The sequence below is a fragment of the Aythya ferina genome, assembly GCF_964211825.1.
Source record: "Aythya ferina genome assembly, chromosome: 6".
NCBI classification, from domain to species: Eukaryota; Metazoa; Chordata; class Aves; order Anseriformes; family Anatidae; genus Aythya; species Aythya ferina.
This window is the reverse complement of record NC_140303.1, coordinates 11,093,268-11,111,790: the sequence shown is the minus strand read 5'-3', so window position 1 is coordinate 11,111,790 and position 18,523 is coordinate 11,093,268. Positions and strand designations below refer to the sequence as shown.

Below are 18,523 nucleotides of genomic sequence, written 5' to 3'. Positions count from 1 at the left end.
CTTCCCAGCTCCTCAAAGATATTGAAGTACTTGGAACGTGTTGGTCTCCATGGGATGCTTGAAAATATTCCTTCCAAAGGAAATTAAATTTGAGATACCGTTTCTATGAGCTTACATCCAAGGAGGGAACAGTAGATATTTGATGGAGAAAACTGTGCTCCTCTGAGCTGTATTGCCATTTCTGTCCCCTTTTCGTGATGCAGAGGCCGCAGAAGACCTGACTTATCCCCTGCCGTGTGACAGACTGGCAGCTTTCAGAGCTTATTATCAGATAATCTAGATAATCTCCTGCTATATGAATTAATTAATTGCTTCTGTGGTAGTACGTCTGACACAGTGCCTGCTGATAGGTTGCTCTTTTCTGATTATGAAAAAAAAAACCACTTGGCTGCATAGTTTTTAGAGAAAATACTGTTCTCTGTTGTTGGGAAGGGAAAGGATAACATCTTGGTCCACCATAGCACTTGCCTGTTTCCTCTGGCCTCAAAGAAAGCTTTCCACATAGCATCCTGAGGTCGAAGAGTCAGTCTCACCTTCCTATGCACACATCTCCACGCTGAGAACATCCCACTGAGGATTCATGCAAACCAAGTGAACTGCTCACAGCTCGCCTGCAAACAGAAAAGATACTCACGGCTTTCATTTCCAGCAGCTAAACACCACTGGTCTGCAGAAAAAAGCCCTCACCTCATTCTTTCCATGCCAGGCACGGCCAGTCCCTGCCACTGAAGACCCTGAGCCTGACAGCTTAGCAGGGACGTAAAGAAATTATGGAGGACAACTGCATCCAGAGTTACCTAAATCAACAAGAGCACTTGGAAAAGTTATGACACGCGTTTCGGGTGGAAGCTGACCTTTAACTACTGTGGGATGAAATAGTTTTCTGCAGCAGAATAGCCTGAGAAAGGGTTGTAAAGGGCTTTCTATGTTTTCCCCTGAAACACTGAGTAATGACCTCTCTTGTCAACGAGAAACCAGCTACACGAACTGTTGGTCTTATCCTGGCTTGCAGCCCCTGGTTCTTAAAGGTTTCAGGTGCGTATAAATGTGTGCATATGTACATATATACATGTGCGTGTGGAGTTTAGCAGAGAAAATGAAGGGCAGATGCTTCTTAAAACTCACAGGCAACCCGAATATCCTCACCAGAGCTGTACTCAAGCTAAGCTGTTATTATGCTCAGTTTTATTTGGATTTCACTTTAATCCTGAAGAATCCTGTAAAATACACCTTCCTGGAAAATATAATGGGAAAGCATCCTTCTGAAGCACCCACTGTCCTTGCCAATGAGCCGCAAAAGAGGGAAAAGACATTTGGAAACTAGTGTTCAGAGACTGGGCAAGAGGACTGGAAACTCTGCAGAGATGCTGTTCTGTTGTCCTGTCCTGTTTGTCTCCTTTTCCTCTTCTTGTTCAGCTGGCCAGTGGCTGAGACAAAGTGTTTTGACTCCTGTGAGTCACACTTACCAGAAACATTTCGCTTCGGGCATTTCCTTGTGGTTGCCATGCTCCTGGTCCCCCTTCTTTCTGCCTTTCCCATTTAAATAGAAGGACACCAACTACTTTGTGGAAATATGACATGTTCTCATATGAAGAGCGCCACATTGGTCATGCCCAAACCTTTCCATTACAGCAATCCAGGAACAACTGTAAATAACATTTGTGATCAGAGCAGGAGCTGCAGGATGAGCCACTGATGCCTGAGAGGTTCCTCTGTATGGCTTCAGCAGCTCCTAATTTGTGGGAAGGGGATGGTTAAAAAGTGGGAGAAAGCAAAGTTTGGCTCTGCGCCAGGCTCGTATCTGTGCTGGAAGCGGGGAAGAAAAAAACACTGATTTTCCACCACCACCACATGGGAAAACAGCCATTGTTTCCTCCAATCTTGGCTGTTATCCTCCAGGGCAGTGTCGTCTGCTCGCGAGAGGAACTCTCCCCACGTACAGGCAGCTTCTCCAGGGGTTTCTGAGAGGGCAGAAAGATTACACAGCCAGCAAAGCATCGTGGAGAGGGAAGGAAATGCTTACTCTGCCCTATCTGCACCCCACGACCTCCTCGAGCTGGGTGTGCCCTGTCTCTGGCTTTGGGGGCTGATTCCGTGGAAAGTCCCTCGGGACTTGGAGCTACCATGAATCACAGTCCCCTTTCCTTTTTGTCCAAAGTGGCACCAGCTTTCAGCTCATGGTCCTGACCAAAGCACCCAGGGGAGCTTTGGTGCCCACCTCTGCCCTCTCCTGGAGGCATGATGGAGAGCGTGGCATCCCTCCAGATTTCTGCTATTCAATACCAAAAACTGCATCGTAGCTGATGGAGATCCACCAAACAGCCACAGGGAGAATGGCCCCAAGTTACTTCTGATCCACCAATGCGAACATATTAACAGATATCCTAATTATTAGGGAAGTTCTGAAATCCAGAGCTCAGGGATGGGTGAATCCTCAGCCACCAAGATTTCCAAATTGTTCCTCATCACCCTTCCCAACACCATGTCAGCAACCAGAGCCAAGCACATCCTCCGTCTGCCAGCTCTCGCTGAGTGGCTCCCAAACATTTTGGAGGAAGGAGCCTCTCCCTGTCCTCAGCGTTGCTCATTTTTCAACAGATCTGCAAGTGAAGGATGGTGTCTTGAAGGTCGCCCTACAGGGTCTAGCAGACAGCCAGCAATCTTCAAAGAAGACCGGGAACCGCTGTGCAAGTGGAAAGTATTAATAAGCACATGTTGCAAAGCCGCGTGTCTCCACCCAAAAACTCAGTGGGGTTATTCTTTCTCCAACAGCCTACCTCAGCCTCCGAGCTACCGTAACTGCTGGAGGCCTGGATCATGACTCCTGCCTTTTGCAGGGTACGCTATAATTTATAATCATGTATTACAAAAACAGCCCTTCCCGTGGCTTCTGGTTGTGGTAACTACTTGCCTCACACCCTGACAGGCAGTCGGGTTTCTCCTGTTGATGCTCTGACTGCTCAGATTGCCGGGTTGCTCCCCAAAGATCCTTAAGTTTCCTGGCCCTAAGAGGCTCATTGTGGTCCACGGAGTCCAGCAGAGGATGTCTGCACCCAAAATCTTCCTCATTTTGCTCAATAATCTTGTGCTGAATTTTCATCCTCCTACCTCTGAAATCTGTAAAAGCAGCATTCCTGGGTTATTCCTTTCTTGTCGGTAATTGATCCAAGCCCTGCAGATCTGTTTTCAGCCTCATTTTAATTTGTCTGGACTGGAACATGAAGTTCAGACCTTTATTCAGACTCTGCTATATTTAATTTCCCATCTGATTGAAGGCTCAGATTTTCCAGAAGGAGCCCAGCTGACATTTTCAACTGTGCACCATTCCCAGCCGAGGTCAGTGGACCAGCTCACACCCCTTTGAACACGGAGACATGCAACAACATTTCCAGGACAACTTCAGCATCCTGGACTTTGACTCCAGAATTGCCTGAAGTGACAATAATTCTCACCCAAGAGGGCTGGGTGTGTTTCCCTGTTAGGATAGGAAAAATTGCGTTGTGACACTCAGTGGCCTCAAACCTGGCTGAGGGTGTGAGTCTTGAGCCCGGTTCGAGTCCTGGAGTTGGTCCCTGGCCATCTTTGGTAGAAATTTCACCCAAACCTCAGGCTGCTCTCGTTTATGCAGAGAGTTGGGCTGAACGCCAGGCCAGCTCAGGATGCAGAGAGTCAACAAGCGACCAAGAGTCATACTCTGTCCTTTGTTCTGGCAGTGATGAATCCGTTCCTGCAGATCTCAGCTACACAATGAATACTTGAGGTAGGCAGCAGAAAGTGAAATCATCTTCTGACGTGCCTTAATTAAGGCTGTGGTTTCGACTGCATGCCTGCTGACAATTTAAACCTGGGGGCAGAAATCTGTTAACTTGACTCCTTTGGCTAAAAGAGAAAACCAGTGCAAACCAGAAAGATTTCTGGATTCTTGGGAGCTCATCTTGAAGTTTAAAGTTTTCTTTGCATAGTTTTCTATCGTTTACAATCTTTTCATTGAAAAAGCAACACTGGCCTTCTAAAAAGTCGGAATCCCTGCCCAAAAAACTAATTGGCTGGAGCATTTTTGATCACCTGCAGAAAGTTATCTGAAGTTACTTCAGGTATCACTGTAGGACCCTCTGCGGCAGATGCAAACTGGTGTCCCAACTCAGCCAAGCACCAGGCATTTTGGGGAGGTGCAAGGCATAACATAAAGCAAGAAGGTGGAGGCAATGAATCGCTGGTCATCAGCCCTACTCTCACTTTCTCATGCAGCTGCGTGGGAGGTGTTTGTGTGGTACATGATAATAAAAGCTGGGATATTTTTCCACCCGGATTTTTTTTCAAGCTTTGCTTTTGCTGTAGATCCCAGAGACCAGATGTCTGACATTAAAGAAAGAACAACTCACTTAACTTCTCTTCGAGGACATTTGGGGAAGGAAGGAAAACAAGTGAAGAGAGCAGGAGAGCAGTGCTGCCCTGGGGTTCCTACCTTCTCTGGGCTTTGGGATGTTTCTGCATCCCCCAGTGACCTGGGCACGGGGTATTCCTGAGGACCTTTGTCCCGTACCTTCTGCATTTGGGCAGAGCCCTCTCTGGACCAGCCTTGCATGGCATCGCGGGGGATGATGTAGCTCCTGCAGTGCAGCTGCTTTGGTTCTGAGAGCAAGCGGTGCCTGCTGATGGCAGACGTGTTAGTCAGCTCGACATTTTTTGGGCTTCTGTGGCTGGCTGGGGTCATCTGCTCGTCCTTGTAACGTGCTGACACCGAAGGCATCGTCTTGCACAACGAGTCCCTGTGCACAGCAGAGGTGTTTAGTCCAGCTAAAACCCACAGGACATCCACCCCACACTCACCGCAACCAGGAGGCAGACCTAACAAAATAAGGCTGTGAGCAGCAAAGACAAAACCCGCAAAACCCATCCTGTGTTACTGGAAGGGAGCGAGACCTCAGGCATTTTGGTGTCCTGGTGGCACGTCTTTAAGAAACAGGCTTCAGCTCATGCTGCAGAACAAAAAAAAAAAAAAGGGTGGGAAAGGCAGTGATCCATAGAGCTCTGATATGGCAAACTGCTTCCAGGGTCTCTGCTCTGGTAACAGGGTTAAGTGAGAGTTGGGAGCAGGTCAGAGCAACCAGGATCCTGCTGGGACTTCCATTATGTGCAGGGACAGCAGATGAACGGCAGCGCAGGGAAAGCCTGTGCTTGGTAAAGATCATCGAATCACAGGATCAGCCAGGCTGGAAAAGAGCACACCGCAGACAGGGCCAGACATTAAGGCTTCAGAGGTTTTCCCTGAAATAACCATGTAAAAAAAATGAGTTTCTAGGGCAAATACTAAAGAGGTAGGCAGGGAGACTTTCTGCATTGCCATTGTAAGCAAGCAATGGTAATGATGGAAGCAGAGCATCCAGCCTTCCAACACCAACACATCAGTGGGACTCCATGCAATTGTACGAAGCCAAGTAATGGGATGGAGAGGTTATTGCAGTGCCAAAAAGGGGCTTGGCATTTCCCTTCCATGAGAAAGACACAGTGAGAGCAAGACAAACACAACCAATGCATGCAGGGGGTACCAGTATACCCCCTTAGCTGCAGCCACATCACGCAGGTAGGTCTGAAAGCAGCACCTTCTGACAGCCGCTCAGGATCACGAGCATGAGGTGCTGCCCCATTTTCTCCAGGATTATCACTTCTACAACCCAGTGCTCCCAAATCCTGGTAAGTGAGGGCGAGGAATACAGCCTGCCACGAACCACAAGTTCCTCGATGCTTCAGAGCTTCCTTCAACTTTCTGGCATTTGTGTCCTCCAACGAGAGTCCTAGCAGAGCTCGTTTCCTCCATCTTTCCTAAAGTTATTTAGGAAAACACTCCATTAGGCATCAGCTACTCTGCTAGGATTTATTAGCTCCCACTGGGAGAGAGGAACAGAGATTCACATGAGTCATTAAGTTTAAGCCTTGCCGGCAGGATGGACATGAAAAATGATATTTTAGTAGGGTTTGCATTGGCACTGCTTACCCACTTAAACGCTTATGGTATAATTACTAAGGGAAAAAGGATGTTGGATGATTTCAGAAAAAAAAAAGAAAAGAAAAAAACACACAACCCAAACACAAAAATCCTCCACAGAACCCAAACACGCTACACACATTTCTGCAAATTCTTTATGGTGGGGTTGGCTGCTCTGCTAGAACAAGTTACAGGGATCAGGTTGTTTGTGTCCTCCCAAGCAAGACCCTACTCAGAAGCTTGATTTTTTTTCTTGATTTGGGGGTTGGATCCGATGATCTCTTGAGGTCCCTTCCAACCCCTACAATTCTGTGATTTTACTGCAAGGACAAGCGGAAAAAAGCCAACTGCTGTCTGCAGCAGAGGTTATTATTGTGAACGCAGACATGGTCGGAATTTGTTCTTGGGATATCCTTTGTGTGGCATAGATGAAAATCTCCAAAGGATGCTTGGGCTGAATCTTGCTTTTCATTTTAAATTCAAAATTAGGAAAATTGAAAATTTTAACCAAAAGGCATTTGGCTAGAAAAGCAGAAGGCATTCAGGCAATCCATGAATGATTTCTTTTTTCTTCCTGGTATTTTTTGTATATTCTATTCTATATTTTGGTGTTTCTTTCAGCTATTTTTCACCTCTTTGTGTCTCATAGACATGCAACCATACTCTGACAGTTGGCCAGTCAACAATCCCCCTTGATTTAGTTAAATAGAAATAGCCGGAGGAGCCTTGGCAGATCTGGTTCTTCATTCTAGGCTGATGTGGGATATCACAGGGTGCGTGGGGTGCTCACAGCCCATGGAGAACAGGAGCTAAAAGGCCGTGGCAGCATCCAGCTCTAGGTCCTGAGGGGCTGGTGGCATTCCCTGAGGTCCCTCTGCAGCAGATAACAAATCCCAGGTGGCCTGAGAGCATCCTAACCCCAGCCACGACCCCCTGGCAACACAGACCAAGTGCAAAGAGGCCATCCACCCCATTACACAAGCCCAAAAGGAGCAAGCATGAGCACCTGAGCCCATGGCTCCTGCACGGCACGTAGCCAAAAAACCTCCCTGGCAGACAAGCAGTGCTTTGTACGGTGTTGGGAAACACAGGTTCCTGCTCCCGGGCTCAGCCAGAGCCTGATGGCCGTCAGAGCGATCCCAGCAGGGCGACGGGAGAAATTCATCACATTAAGAAAACACGCTATAATTAGAAATGGGTTAAAAACAGCTGGACAGACCTCATTACTTGTTTTTTGTTTGCTTTTGCAAAACCAATACCAAGAATGGTTTGGCCTCGGGCCTCGTTTCTGAGCTCATAGTGTTCATGGGTGGATCTGGGGACCGGAGGAGTGGTTTCAGTTAAGAGCTGTCGGCAGTAGAGGAGCAAACCATCACCCGTTTCAGCGTGCTCCCACGTTTGTAGAGCTGAACCTGCTCTGACCATCAGCCCTCGTGTCACTGCTGGTTTGGAAATGAGGTGACTGAACGAAGCCATGGAGCTGCTTCGCTTCACGTCAGGGCTGGGTTATCCCCTCCGTATGCAGCCCGGGGCTCTGCAGAAGATGCTCACTCTGTAGGGTGGCAGTAGAGTGACCCAAGACCAACCAATACCTTATTCTGCAGACCCTGCTCAGGTGTGAACAAGGGGCTTGGTCAGGCAGATGAGAGCTGTCCCCCTGTTCAGGCAGCTCCCCTGGTCCCAGAGCACGGCGCTTGACATTTATTGCAGCTCCTCTGGAGAGGGATGCTGCCAGAAACAACTTCCCAGCAGCAAGACAGGACAAGGAAAAAGGATCTAGCAGTGGTGGTAACTCCCCTTCTGCCTCCCTCTCTCCTTCCTCCTGCTCACATCTACACAAATCCACCCGGAGGTGAGCATCTGACCAAAGTCTTGTCAGTTTTACCCAGTGATAACCCTACTGACTTCAGTGGCATTGTTTGAGCCTCGCCTACGTCACCCGACAGTCACATAAGCCCCTGTTTTAGGAGCCCTATAAATTTCTAGCTAATGTGGAATATGACAGGGTTAAGTGCTCTCACTGCTGCAGGATTTATTGTGGGCCCTGAGAGCTCAACCTAATCCAGGAAAAGGCTTAATCACTAAGTTATCTTCCATGCTGCTGGCACCCATTGGGCTACGTCTGCATCCACACATGGCTTCATAAAGCATTAGTCAGTAGAAAGACACATTTTTTTCAGTGTATTAGCTTTTATGGAAAATAACTTCTCAGCTGTTTGCCATTTTACCATTCTGGTATCAAGCGACGGAGTCTTATCATTAAACATCTCCTCAGGCCTTATCACTCTCACATTCCCACATCAGCTGCCTTTTTTAATGAGCTGCAGGGAACCATCAAAGCCTCACTGCAAGAAGGATCTCGTCCTCAGCCATTCGTTGTTCTTCCCAAGCATTAAAGTCCTTTGGCTAAAAGATCTGCTTCTCCCTGCACCACAGGCTGATCCACAGGGGAATACTCTTCTCTTCTTGCTCTTCTCCTGCCCTCCCATTTAATTTAGCTGTACTATTAATGGTGCTAGACCAATTATTTTGCTAATCAGGGATCTGATCTAGGAGCTCTGCTTGCTCAAGCAAAGCTACAAAGCCGTAGCTGTGGCCCTGCCAGCTCTCACCAGCTCTCTTGGTCGAGCCTCAACTCTCCCTGGATGGGAGTTTTCCAAGAAAAATCCCGCGAGGAGCCAGCCCTCCAGCAGTGTTCATGGGCACCGTGCTGTCAGAGGAGCCGTATTTCAGATGTGGCCGTAGCCAGGCATGAGCTCAGGACTGACTCAAAGGGAAGAATACCACCCCCTGAATCACCTTCCTGCAAACCTTGAGGTTTCCTGGCTGGACATCAGAAGAGATGGCTGCTCCTTCAGACATTTCTGCTTGCCCTGGGTAATTTTCCACTGTGCCAGACTTCCTCGGATTTTTCTCATTGCAGCAAGACAGGCAGGGACCCCACTTTTGGGTTAGGAGATGCCGAAGGTCCTGGGTCCCCTCAAAGCACCCCCAGGCCAAGTCTCACGTGGGAGCTCAGTCCCCATGGCTGAATTTCTCTAGAGCTTCTCCAAGAGGAAGAGGCAAAAAGAGAGAGAAAAAAATGAAAATGCAGAGTGAAAGGGACCAAAGCCTCCATTCCCAACAGCTTACTTCCTCCAGAGCCTGTGCCTGGCTTTCATCAGCAGGTTCTTGTGCAGGAATAGCTCAGGTGGTAGGAGACTGCAGTGGCTGCTAGCAGCTCTTTCACTTCTGACATACAGGAAAACATCTTCCTGACAAATTGAGGAGCCTGAGGGCTGGAAATGCACCTCCTACATGTACCTACATGGGCCCAACGGGCAGCAGCTGTGCCTTCTGGTTCTTCATCAAGGCTTCTTTTGCAGCCTCTTTCTGCTACAGCTTAATAAAACACCTCCCCACATCAAAAAGCAACTGAGATACCCCAAACCTGATGGAATTGGGTTCATTAGCAACCTGCTGCAGCTGACCCTGCCCAAGGAGGGAGGGAGGACCGGAGAGGGAATCCAAGCAGGCTTGCTGCCCCTAGGAAATGGGCAGTTTGTAGGAATACAGCAGGACAGGATTTAGGAGGAGGAAAACAGAAACTGGATGGGAAAGCCCCTTAGTAAAAAAGTTCCCAGCCCTGATAAGGGACTCCAGAGACAAACAGATGTAGTGGTTTCAGTGTTTGCCTGTCCCAGGTGCCTGCTGCTGGAAAGCATTATTCCAGTAAGGGAAAAAGTAACAGTGCAAATAGAGGCAGGGGAATGACAAAGGGCGATTGTCTGAAGGCTAGCAAAGGGGGCGCGTTTCGTGTTTTGGAGAGCTAGGCTTCCTGAGATAACTCCTCTGCTGATTTTAGAAGCAGATCCTTTCCCTAAATATTTTGTTAAGGAAGGCGTGCCTTCAAATATGCCCTTAGTCAGCTTAAAAAAAAATAAAAAACACGTACCAGCAAACCTATCACGGTTCTCAGGCTGTCTAAAAATCAATTTTGGAAGGGAATCGAAACACACTGGTGCGGCTTTAACAAAAGAGATCGCCATCCTGGTCCCCACGCCAATATCTGGTAAGGTAAATCTGGTCTACTGGCCACCTGGACCGATCCCATACCAAGCCTAGATCAAACCGATTTCCATTTTCATCCTATTTCTTGCTGCATGTACTTACTACTACAGATACTTCCACCCCCCAGGCCAGCGAGCTCTGCTCCAACTTCTCCGTGGGTGGGCAGCGCCTTGCCTTTCTACCCAAACCACCACTGACAAGCCCAACACCCTGAGGCTGACCTGGGACAGATTTTTCGAGCACATTCTTGAAGTGAACTCTGCTGTAAATGCTTGTCCCTAAATCTCGCTACCCTCAGTGCTTCCAAACATCACCGCGCCGAAAAGGCAAATAGATCCTCCTGCTTCTTACTGCTTGCACAAAGCACAGGCACGCTGCTTTCTGCACAGAAAAGTTGGGCCGGGGAAAGGTCACCGAATACTTTTGCACATCCCAGAGCAGCCGCTTACGCAGAAGGGCTTCCTTCCTCCTCCTCCTCCTCCTCTGCGGGCGTGCTGCAGGGCATGTGGCTGCTCCAGGGGAAAGGGCACGGCTCCAGCCCTCTCCCCAGGCTGGTGGCACCCCCGTGTCTGGGCCTTTTGCTCTGCTGGTGACACGGCTGTCCCCTGAGGTCAAGGCCAAACGAGCCTGCCTCGCTTTACTGACTGTGTTCCTTAACCCCCAACCCCTGCCCTGGGTCACCCGCGGAAAAAAGGGAAGTGAAATGCTCAAGTGCAGCTCCAGCTTCTGAATTTTGGGGGATTTTGGTTGAATGCCTACAAAATTCAGGATGTGCTGAAGCCAAGAGATCTGTGTCAGTTGTCCTCAGGAGGCGCTGGGCCAGGCAGCCCCATCCTGCTCCCACACAGCCTCTGCTTGAGAGCACTGCACCCAAAGCCTCGCAGGAGGATGAGGAGGGCATCCCTCCCTGCAGGGCCTCCTGTTTCTTTTGCAAAGGCACCAAAAAGATGTTAGGCCACTGTGCTACGAGTCAGAGTACCTCATTTTGGCAAAGCCTTGGCTTTTCAGGAGCTTCCTTCCTCTTCTTTTGGCTGACTCTGGACTCTGCAGTGCCCCGTGTCTCTGTCTGGAGGAACGAGGAGGAGGTTTTGGGGGAATGCAGGCAGACAGGGAGATACAACCAATAATATCTGTAAAATCACAAGTGCTGTGCTGTTGACATATAATCAGCCTTGTCCATGGGCTATAAAGAAATAAATTCTGCATTTTTTCCCCCTTAAGAGCATGCCACTGAAATCTCCCCTTCTTTTTCTTTCATCAGCTCCTGCATCTCTTAAGCAAACCATTTGATGAAGACACAAAAACACAAATCCATCACTCTGCCATAACTAGCTGCTGCTTACAGAAACACATAAGAATAAAAGAAACCCTCACAGAAAAATGAAAGCTTTCCACAAAGCCCCCTTTACTTTTGTTCGGCGCAAACTCATTTCAGCTTGATTTATGGCCCACTGGAATTTAAAGCTTCGGAGGAGATTAATGGGCTGCTTTGGGGTTACGTCACCCGCGTGGACTGTCAGGACAAGCCTGCTCTGAAAGCACAAAGGAAAGCTGGGTCCTGATCCCCTACTCAAATACGAGAGCGACTGCTGCTCCTCAGTGACTCGATGGGATAACACAACAGAGAGGCTTCATGAGAAACACAGGTAGGATTTGCCCTGCATGAGCACGGCGAGCTGCAGCAGGGTTTTACACTGCAGGATCAGGCCGTGTGTTCTGAAACGCATCAGATGTGGCTCATTCTTTGAGCCACGCTCGGATTGGCTGTGAGAACATTTCTTTCCCATTTGGAACTGCATTTTTTTCAGGATTTGAGCACTACGCCGACCCATTTTAGCAGGCTTAGGCTGTGAATCAACAGTGACAGCGGGTAGGGTGTAAGGGGAGGACTTTTGGTCACAGAAAATCTGCCACTTACCCTGCTGCTGTGACCAGAAATCCCAGTTTTGAGAGGAGCAGCCCTTGCTGGTGCCAGGCACTTGGTTCTGGTGGAGAGGCACCTCCGGGCACCTTGGACTCAGGATCCCAAAGTTTGAGCCTTGCAGACAAAGCCAGCCAGCTGTGCTTGACGTGAAGCAGCGTGCTTGATTGCTGTGGTGAAAAAACAAAAGGTTTATTCCCCCATCACTCTCCCAAAAGGAAGGCCAACGTTGTCCAGCACTGCAGCCACCCCTACAAGCACGTAAGGGACTGCAGAAGCCAACTTGCAGCTTAGGAGCTGCTGAGACCCCAAGCAGCACCTGAGGGCTCCTGTGCCTCCCCAGCAGGGCTGGGGGAACATCTCCCCATCTCCCTGACGTCCTCCCTGCAGTTGGACTTGGCTCAGCCTCCACACGATCCCAGTCCCCGGGGGTTATCCAGTTTAGAAAGCAAATTTCTTTACGATGAAACGTATTTGGCAGCCCTGCTGCACATGAAGTTCATCTTCAGGGCAAAGAAAAAAAAAAGAAAACAACACCTCCAAGCCCTGCTAAGCAGTTGCCGTGTAATTTATGTCAAATTACTGGTTGCTAGGAGGAACAGATCCAGATTTGCCCACGTTTACTACAGAAAAGGGATTATAGATCTTTCCCTGGGCCCATCAGGAGCATTAGCAGCGCTGCTACTCATTCTGCCAAGGCTCTGAGAAAAGACTCTTGGGGGCCTTCGTCCGTCGAGGTTTTCTTTCTTTAACTGTCTTGCTTAAAGAAAAGGGAGAATATCAGCTGACTGTATGTGGAGGTCTTGGAGGACCCATAAAATCAGAGTATTTGAGGCAGTAAACATCTCAGATTTTTAAATCTCCGGAGGGGAAGGTGTGAGGAAGTGCAATAAAATCAGAAAAGTAAATATTTCTTAAAGGTACAAAGCAAGCAGGAGGGGAAAGAAGAAAAAGACAACAAGAAAATTAAAACAGACTTTAAAATATATGGTCCCCTAAAAAAAAATAAAACATGTTTTTAAACTTTTGGGGGGGTTCTGGTGACCCAGTTACACTTCCTATTCTATCACAGAGAGCTCCCATTGAAGCAGGAGTCAGGGTTGATCAGGAATTAGTGGCACTGCCGCTTTCTTCACACCTGCACATCCACAGGAGCGCTCCCGCCTCACTCCAGCTTTGATCTGAAGGAATTACGGGATCCTACCGAATAAACAGGAGCCAGAAATCAGCACACCTGTCCACACAGAAGCAGCAAACACCCATTTTCCCAAAAGCCCAGCTCCTCAAAATGATGAATCTTGGTGCCACATGAGCAGCTGCTGTGTGCTTCTCGCTGGAAACAAGTCCCTAAGAGCAGGTGAAGACAGAGAGACGTGCAGGGAAGGCTACCAGAAAAAGCTGTGTGGCTCCCTGCTACAGCACGCAGCAAGCTATGTGCTCACACTCAGGTCACATCAGCTCCTCATGGAGATACAGGAATTATTTCCTGCCAAATATTGCATGACACAAACTTAACATCCAGCACAGACCTACTGATTTACGAGGCTGTGTGCAGACGGTCAGATGAAGCTCTGGAATTTCTGGCCACTCGTACTTTGGTCTAGAAAAACGCAGCTGATGCTGCAGCATCTTTAAACCAAAACCACTGCTGCGATGAATGGAGCTACGCTGCTCTGGCAGGATTTCTGGTCCCTGATATTCTTAAAAAGCAAGCTTTAGGAGCTGTGTTCTCAAAGAAAGCAGGTGTCTCCATTGTACCGGGTAACTGCACCTCAGTGAAATGCAGTTTAGAAGTCCCACGGAGAAACGATCACTTTTCTACCCTCTGTATTCAGAGACCCTGCTTGCAAGTGCTTCTCTTCAACAGAGTATCATTACGAATCACACCACCTTTTGCCAGCAACTTGCACATTTTTATCCTTGCAATTACTGCAAGTTCCCTACTGCAAATAAAAACAATTAGGAAAGCTTCTCGAAGGCTGACCGCCTGCTCCTTGATGACTATTTCAACACACATGCATGTGGCTGATTACGTTAGGCGTGTGTACTGTTTGCAGTGCATTTCGTGGTAACCAAGTGAATTTGGGGGCATGAATCACCAACACAAGTTTTGTTACAGGTCAGCAAATGAAGGGAAGGGAAAACCCAACCTAAACACACAGGTAATCCACCTCCAGCTGTTCTGTTCTTATGACCACCGCCCCGAAGGCGGGCTGCAATTCCTTCGGGATTGCCAGGGACGTCATCTCTTCCCAGGTTTCCTTAGAGACTGGATGAATCAGCCTGGGGGAAAGCAGCTGGAGCTGATGAAGATGCCAGGGGGGTAGCCTGGCCTCCTGGCCTGAGACTTGCAGAGCAGGGCTCTGCTTTCTCCAGTTACTTCAACCCCAGGTGTGCCTTCCAGCGAGGAATGCAACTCCATTGTGCTACAACTGCAGGGCTCTTGGGGGTTTCAGCTGTTTCCCCCTTTTCCCATGTTTTCCTCATCCTCTGGTATCTGCTGTCTTAGCTCCTCGATTAATTAATTCGCTTCCCCTGTCCCTGTGCCATACAGGATTATTAATCTCCCGGCGAGGAGCTTGGGGACCAAAGATTACAGGCATCATTTACAGCCCACTGGACCAAAGGCAAGCTCTCTGCGAGCTGGACCAGGACCAGGAGCTGTGCAGCAGAGCTGAAACTTTATTCCCAGCCCAGCCTTTTTGTCTTCAGCACATCTCCCCTCTGGCTGCAAATTTGGGGTTACTTATGTGATAAAAGGTGGTCCTGCTCAGCTCCTCTCCTTTCTGAATTGGGAAGAGATGCTCTGGGTGGTGAAAAATGCCCTGGACAACGAATGAGAACAGACATGGCCACCCTTGATAAAATACTCATCCAAAAGCTGCACAATTCCTGAACCTGGGGGCCTTTTTTTGTAAATGCCATCTAAATTAATTCCTCAGCAGGTTCGTTTTGTTCAGAAAGCAAAGGAACAATATCACGGGCTGGTCAGCATGTGCAACAAAATAGTTAAAAAAGACCAGAAGCACACACGCCCTTAAAAGCCATGGCGTAGCTGTTAGATATATTTGATGTAGCTTGAGTTAGATGTGGCCAGAGAAGTCTTTGAGGTTGTCTCAGACTGATTTTCTGTCTAATTTTCTACGTTACCTTTATCTCTTTATCTATCTAATTATGTTAATGTAATCTACTGACTTTGTGGTCGCAGTTAATAAAAAAGGCAAAACTCTAAGCCTTGAAGCCACTACAACTTCACAGCAGACGTTGCTGCTGGATATTTAGCATGTTAATGTGTAACAGGCTTCACTCACAAGCCTCAGCACGTCCTGCAGCGTAACGGGGCCGGATCCAGATCTGGTGTAACTCGGTGAGGCTCCATTCGAGCAGGACGGAGCTCAGCCTTCCCGCGTGTCTGCTTCTGGGGAAAGCCTTCAAAATCTACAGCAGAGCGGAAAAAAAATAAAAAATAAAAAGAGAGAAGTTCCCTCCCACTCCTTCCAATTTCAAGGAGTTGCATTTTTTCATTCATAAGCACCGGAGCTATTAATAAAATCGCTGAATGGGCCCGGTTAGCCCCCACAAGTGACACATACCTTACGCTTTGCAAGCCAGCATGACAACAGTCAAAACAGAAATCAGCCTCTCGGTACATCAGCACGCAACGCTGTCTGCAGTTTCCCAAAAAATAAAATAAAAAAAATGAACAAAACTCAGACGACGTCCTATCAGTTGCAGACAGATGAGTCACTGGTTTGAGACGAGCAGACCTAAAGTCACCTCCAGCCTGCACAACTCTCCCGTCCTTGCTTTTCCTCTCCGTCCCCAGGCTTTGTGCCAGCACGTCTTAGCCAAGCATCTCTTTGGAGGGCTCTGTGCCCTCAGCAGGGCCAGCCCACTAATGCAAACACCTTCCCCTCTCTTCCCCCAGCCTCTCTGGTAAGAAACCTGCTGGAGACCCAGCTGCCAAGCCCTGGAGCATCTCTAATTGAGATTTTTGAAAACCCACCGGGTTTCAAAAAAAATCATCTTCTAAAACATCCCCCGACATTTCCTGCTGCTGCCACTTCTGCTTTTGCTCATTGCCCCATCCCTAAGCCAGAGATTCCTGGCCCTAACCCTGGAAACAACCTCCTATTAACACCACCATTAATTATTTTTTGCTCGCCAAACTACCCCCAGGCTGGGAGTTTCTAACAAGAAAGCAGGGCTTCCTAAAGCAGTTCAGCTCCGTGGGATGAAGCGGCCCGGAACAATTTCCTTTCCTGTAAAATGTTTCACTTTCTAGGAGCTTTTGGTGGCTTTTTGCCATCGTGTGAGCGGGGCGGGGGAGGCTTCCCAGCCATCCCAGGGATACTCAGCAGCAGAAATTGGGGTAAAAAATTAAGGAGATGGGGCACAGCACCCCCTTTGCCATGGCCAATGTCCAAAACGGAAGAAATGAGAGAAATGAGAAATTGGGAGCTATCGTGGTCATCTCTGCTCAGCTTTAATAGCACCTGAAGAAAAGCAGGGTGTAGGAAGCGAGGCGGGGAATGCTGATGGCATAAAGCTAAGCGTGGATGCGAGCACTTTATTAAACACCGCGTGCCAAATGCTCCGGTACTGGTGGAGCTTTGCCAAGCAGGAATTTGGCTCTGCGCGCGCTTTTGTCCATTTCTCAGGTTTCTTTAAGCTTCTTCCAGCATTCGTTTCAAGAGACCCTACGCAGGTCTGAGATAGTGATGCCTCTGTTAAATATTTATGAAGCGAGGCCATTAGAGTCTCAAGAAATTCACGTGCTGGTCCCAATCCAGCAGAACACTTAGGGAGAGTTCAGCTGTTAAGGGAAGTGGTATTTCCACTGATTTTCACTTCACTTAGCCCAGCCCTCACCAAGAAGGGTCTGAGACCCCATGTGGCCATCCCCAGGAGGAGAACCCCCATAGCTGATGCCACTTTTGAACTCTTTTTGGTCTTCCCAACTCATCTCTGATGTTCTGCTGAAGTTAAGGGTCGATGCTGAACGTACGAAGCCACTCAGATCCCTTAATATCCTTTTTAAGCCAAAACCTTTGGATTTCCCCTCTATTTTTTTTTTCTCCCAGCCAATAAGTAAGGTCACCACATTTTGCTACAAGCCAGGTGTGATTCTCAGTGTGGTTTTCAACAGCAAATTTCAAGAAGCTGTAGAAACTCACCAAGCCCAGAAGGGCCGTTGTGGAGCAGGAGGATCAGTCACACCAGGGCCGGTGGCTTGGGGCGTTTCCTGCAGTTAATAGCGTGCACTTGTGGATAATTTGATATTTGTCAATGGGACATTTTAATATTGATTTGTAATTTAATAATTGATTTGTAAATCAATGTTTCACAAGTTAACAGCTAAAACAACCACAGGGGAGGGAGAGGGATGATGTATCGGGTTTGACTCACCTTGAGGAGACCAAGGCAGGTGCTGCAAAGGTGCTCGAGTCTCAAGATTATCAAGATAATCAAGATAAGCCGAGGGGTAAAAACATGTGGACTGGGGTAAAGTAGGCACTGAAATGTCTGTCTGACTGTCCAGCCCACAGACACACGAAGCCCTGGTTTGTCCCGAGTGGGGCAAACGGTCCAAGGCCTCGCTAGCAGCTCGGGCTGGGCAGATCTTGAACCACTGCTCAGCTCAGCAGGATTTGCTGCTCGGGATCCAGCTCAGCAGCAAACCCTGCCTAGCTCCTTCCAGCGAAGCGTCCGTACATCCAGCTGGACGCCTGCCCGGACCGCAGAGGTGTTCAAACAGCACTGCTGGAGAAGTGAGCACCCCAGAAGTCTCCAGTCACCTTTTTAAACGTTTTTCTAAGGCTGGAGTCTCCCAAAATCTTTAATAAAAGAAATCTCTCTGCACCCAGCCATTAAGAAGAGGCAACGGCAGGTCCCTTGTTAGCTGCAGTAACTGCACAGCTTGTTTGTGAAAACGTTCCCCTGCCAATGGAAACAAGTTTTAATATATATTTTTTAAGAGGCTGCTTTTTAATAACCGCTTTATAAAGCAAGCTGGGAATGAATACCCATTAAAATCAGATCTCGAACTCAATATTAAAGAAAAAAAACAAACAACAGGTTGAACGTGGCACACTGTCCCCACTGTGTTCCCACACCGCCAGCTGCGATCCTTTCGGCAGTTCCCCGGCCACATCAGCTGCGACTCTGTGCCATATCCCTTAGTTTTAGCCAGCCCCTTTGTTTCTTATTTTATCCTGAAGGAAGCGTAACATGAAACAGCCCTGGTGAGAGAGCAGGTAGCATCCATCACAGCACGTCAGGCAGAACAGACTGCAGCAAAACTGCACCGAAAAAAATAAAACCAAGTCACATTTTTGCACTCATCAAGCACATCTCCAGGAGTGAGTGCTGAAACACAGCTTGCACTGGAGAACTTCTCCACCAAATAAAAATGCCTGGGTCTGGACAGAAACAAGCAGCAGACCTACTGGCCACATGAGCAGCTTCCCCAGATGGCTTCGGGCTCGCGTCCCTTGGGACATGAGCCCAAACAGGAGGCACGATGAAGCCAAAGGGACATCTGTCCCTCCGGTTAAACTGCATAA

The 18,523-nt window shown here is 48.4% G+C and overlaps 1 protein-coding gene across 4 annotated transcripts in view; it reads right to left on the bottom strand.

The window, feature by feature from the left end:
• Positions 1 to 381: 381 nt before the first annotated feature.
• Positions 382 to 18,523, bottom strand: part of LOC311438923 (uncharacterized protein) — a 52,805-nt gene continuing 34,663 nt past the window's right edge. For 3 of the 4 annotated variants that reach the window (XR_014694433.1, XR_014694434.1, XR_014694435.1), the window contains one exon: positions 17,813 to 17,897. Coding sequence is in view for 1 of the 4 variants with exons in the window: in XM_084523963.1 (XP_084380089.1) it covers positions 579 to 611; positions 4,466 to 4,769; positions 11,016 to 11,166; positions 11,955 to 12,127 (661 nt within the window). In the remaining 3 variants the exon portion in view is untranslated. Of the gene's footprint in view, positions 612 to 4,465; positions 4,770 to 11,015; positions 11,167 to 11,954; positions 12,128 to 17,812; positions 17,898 to 18,523 lie in introns of those variants that run through there. The other variant, XM_084523963.1, reaches the window with a different exon arrangement.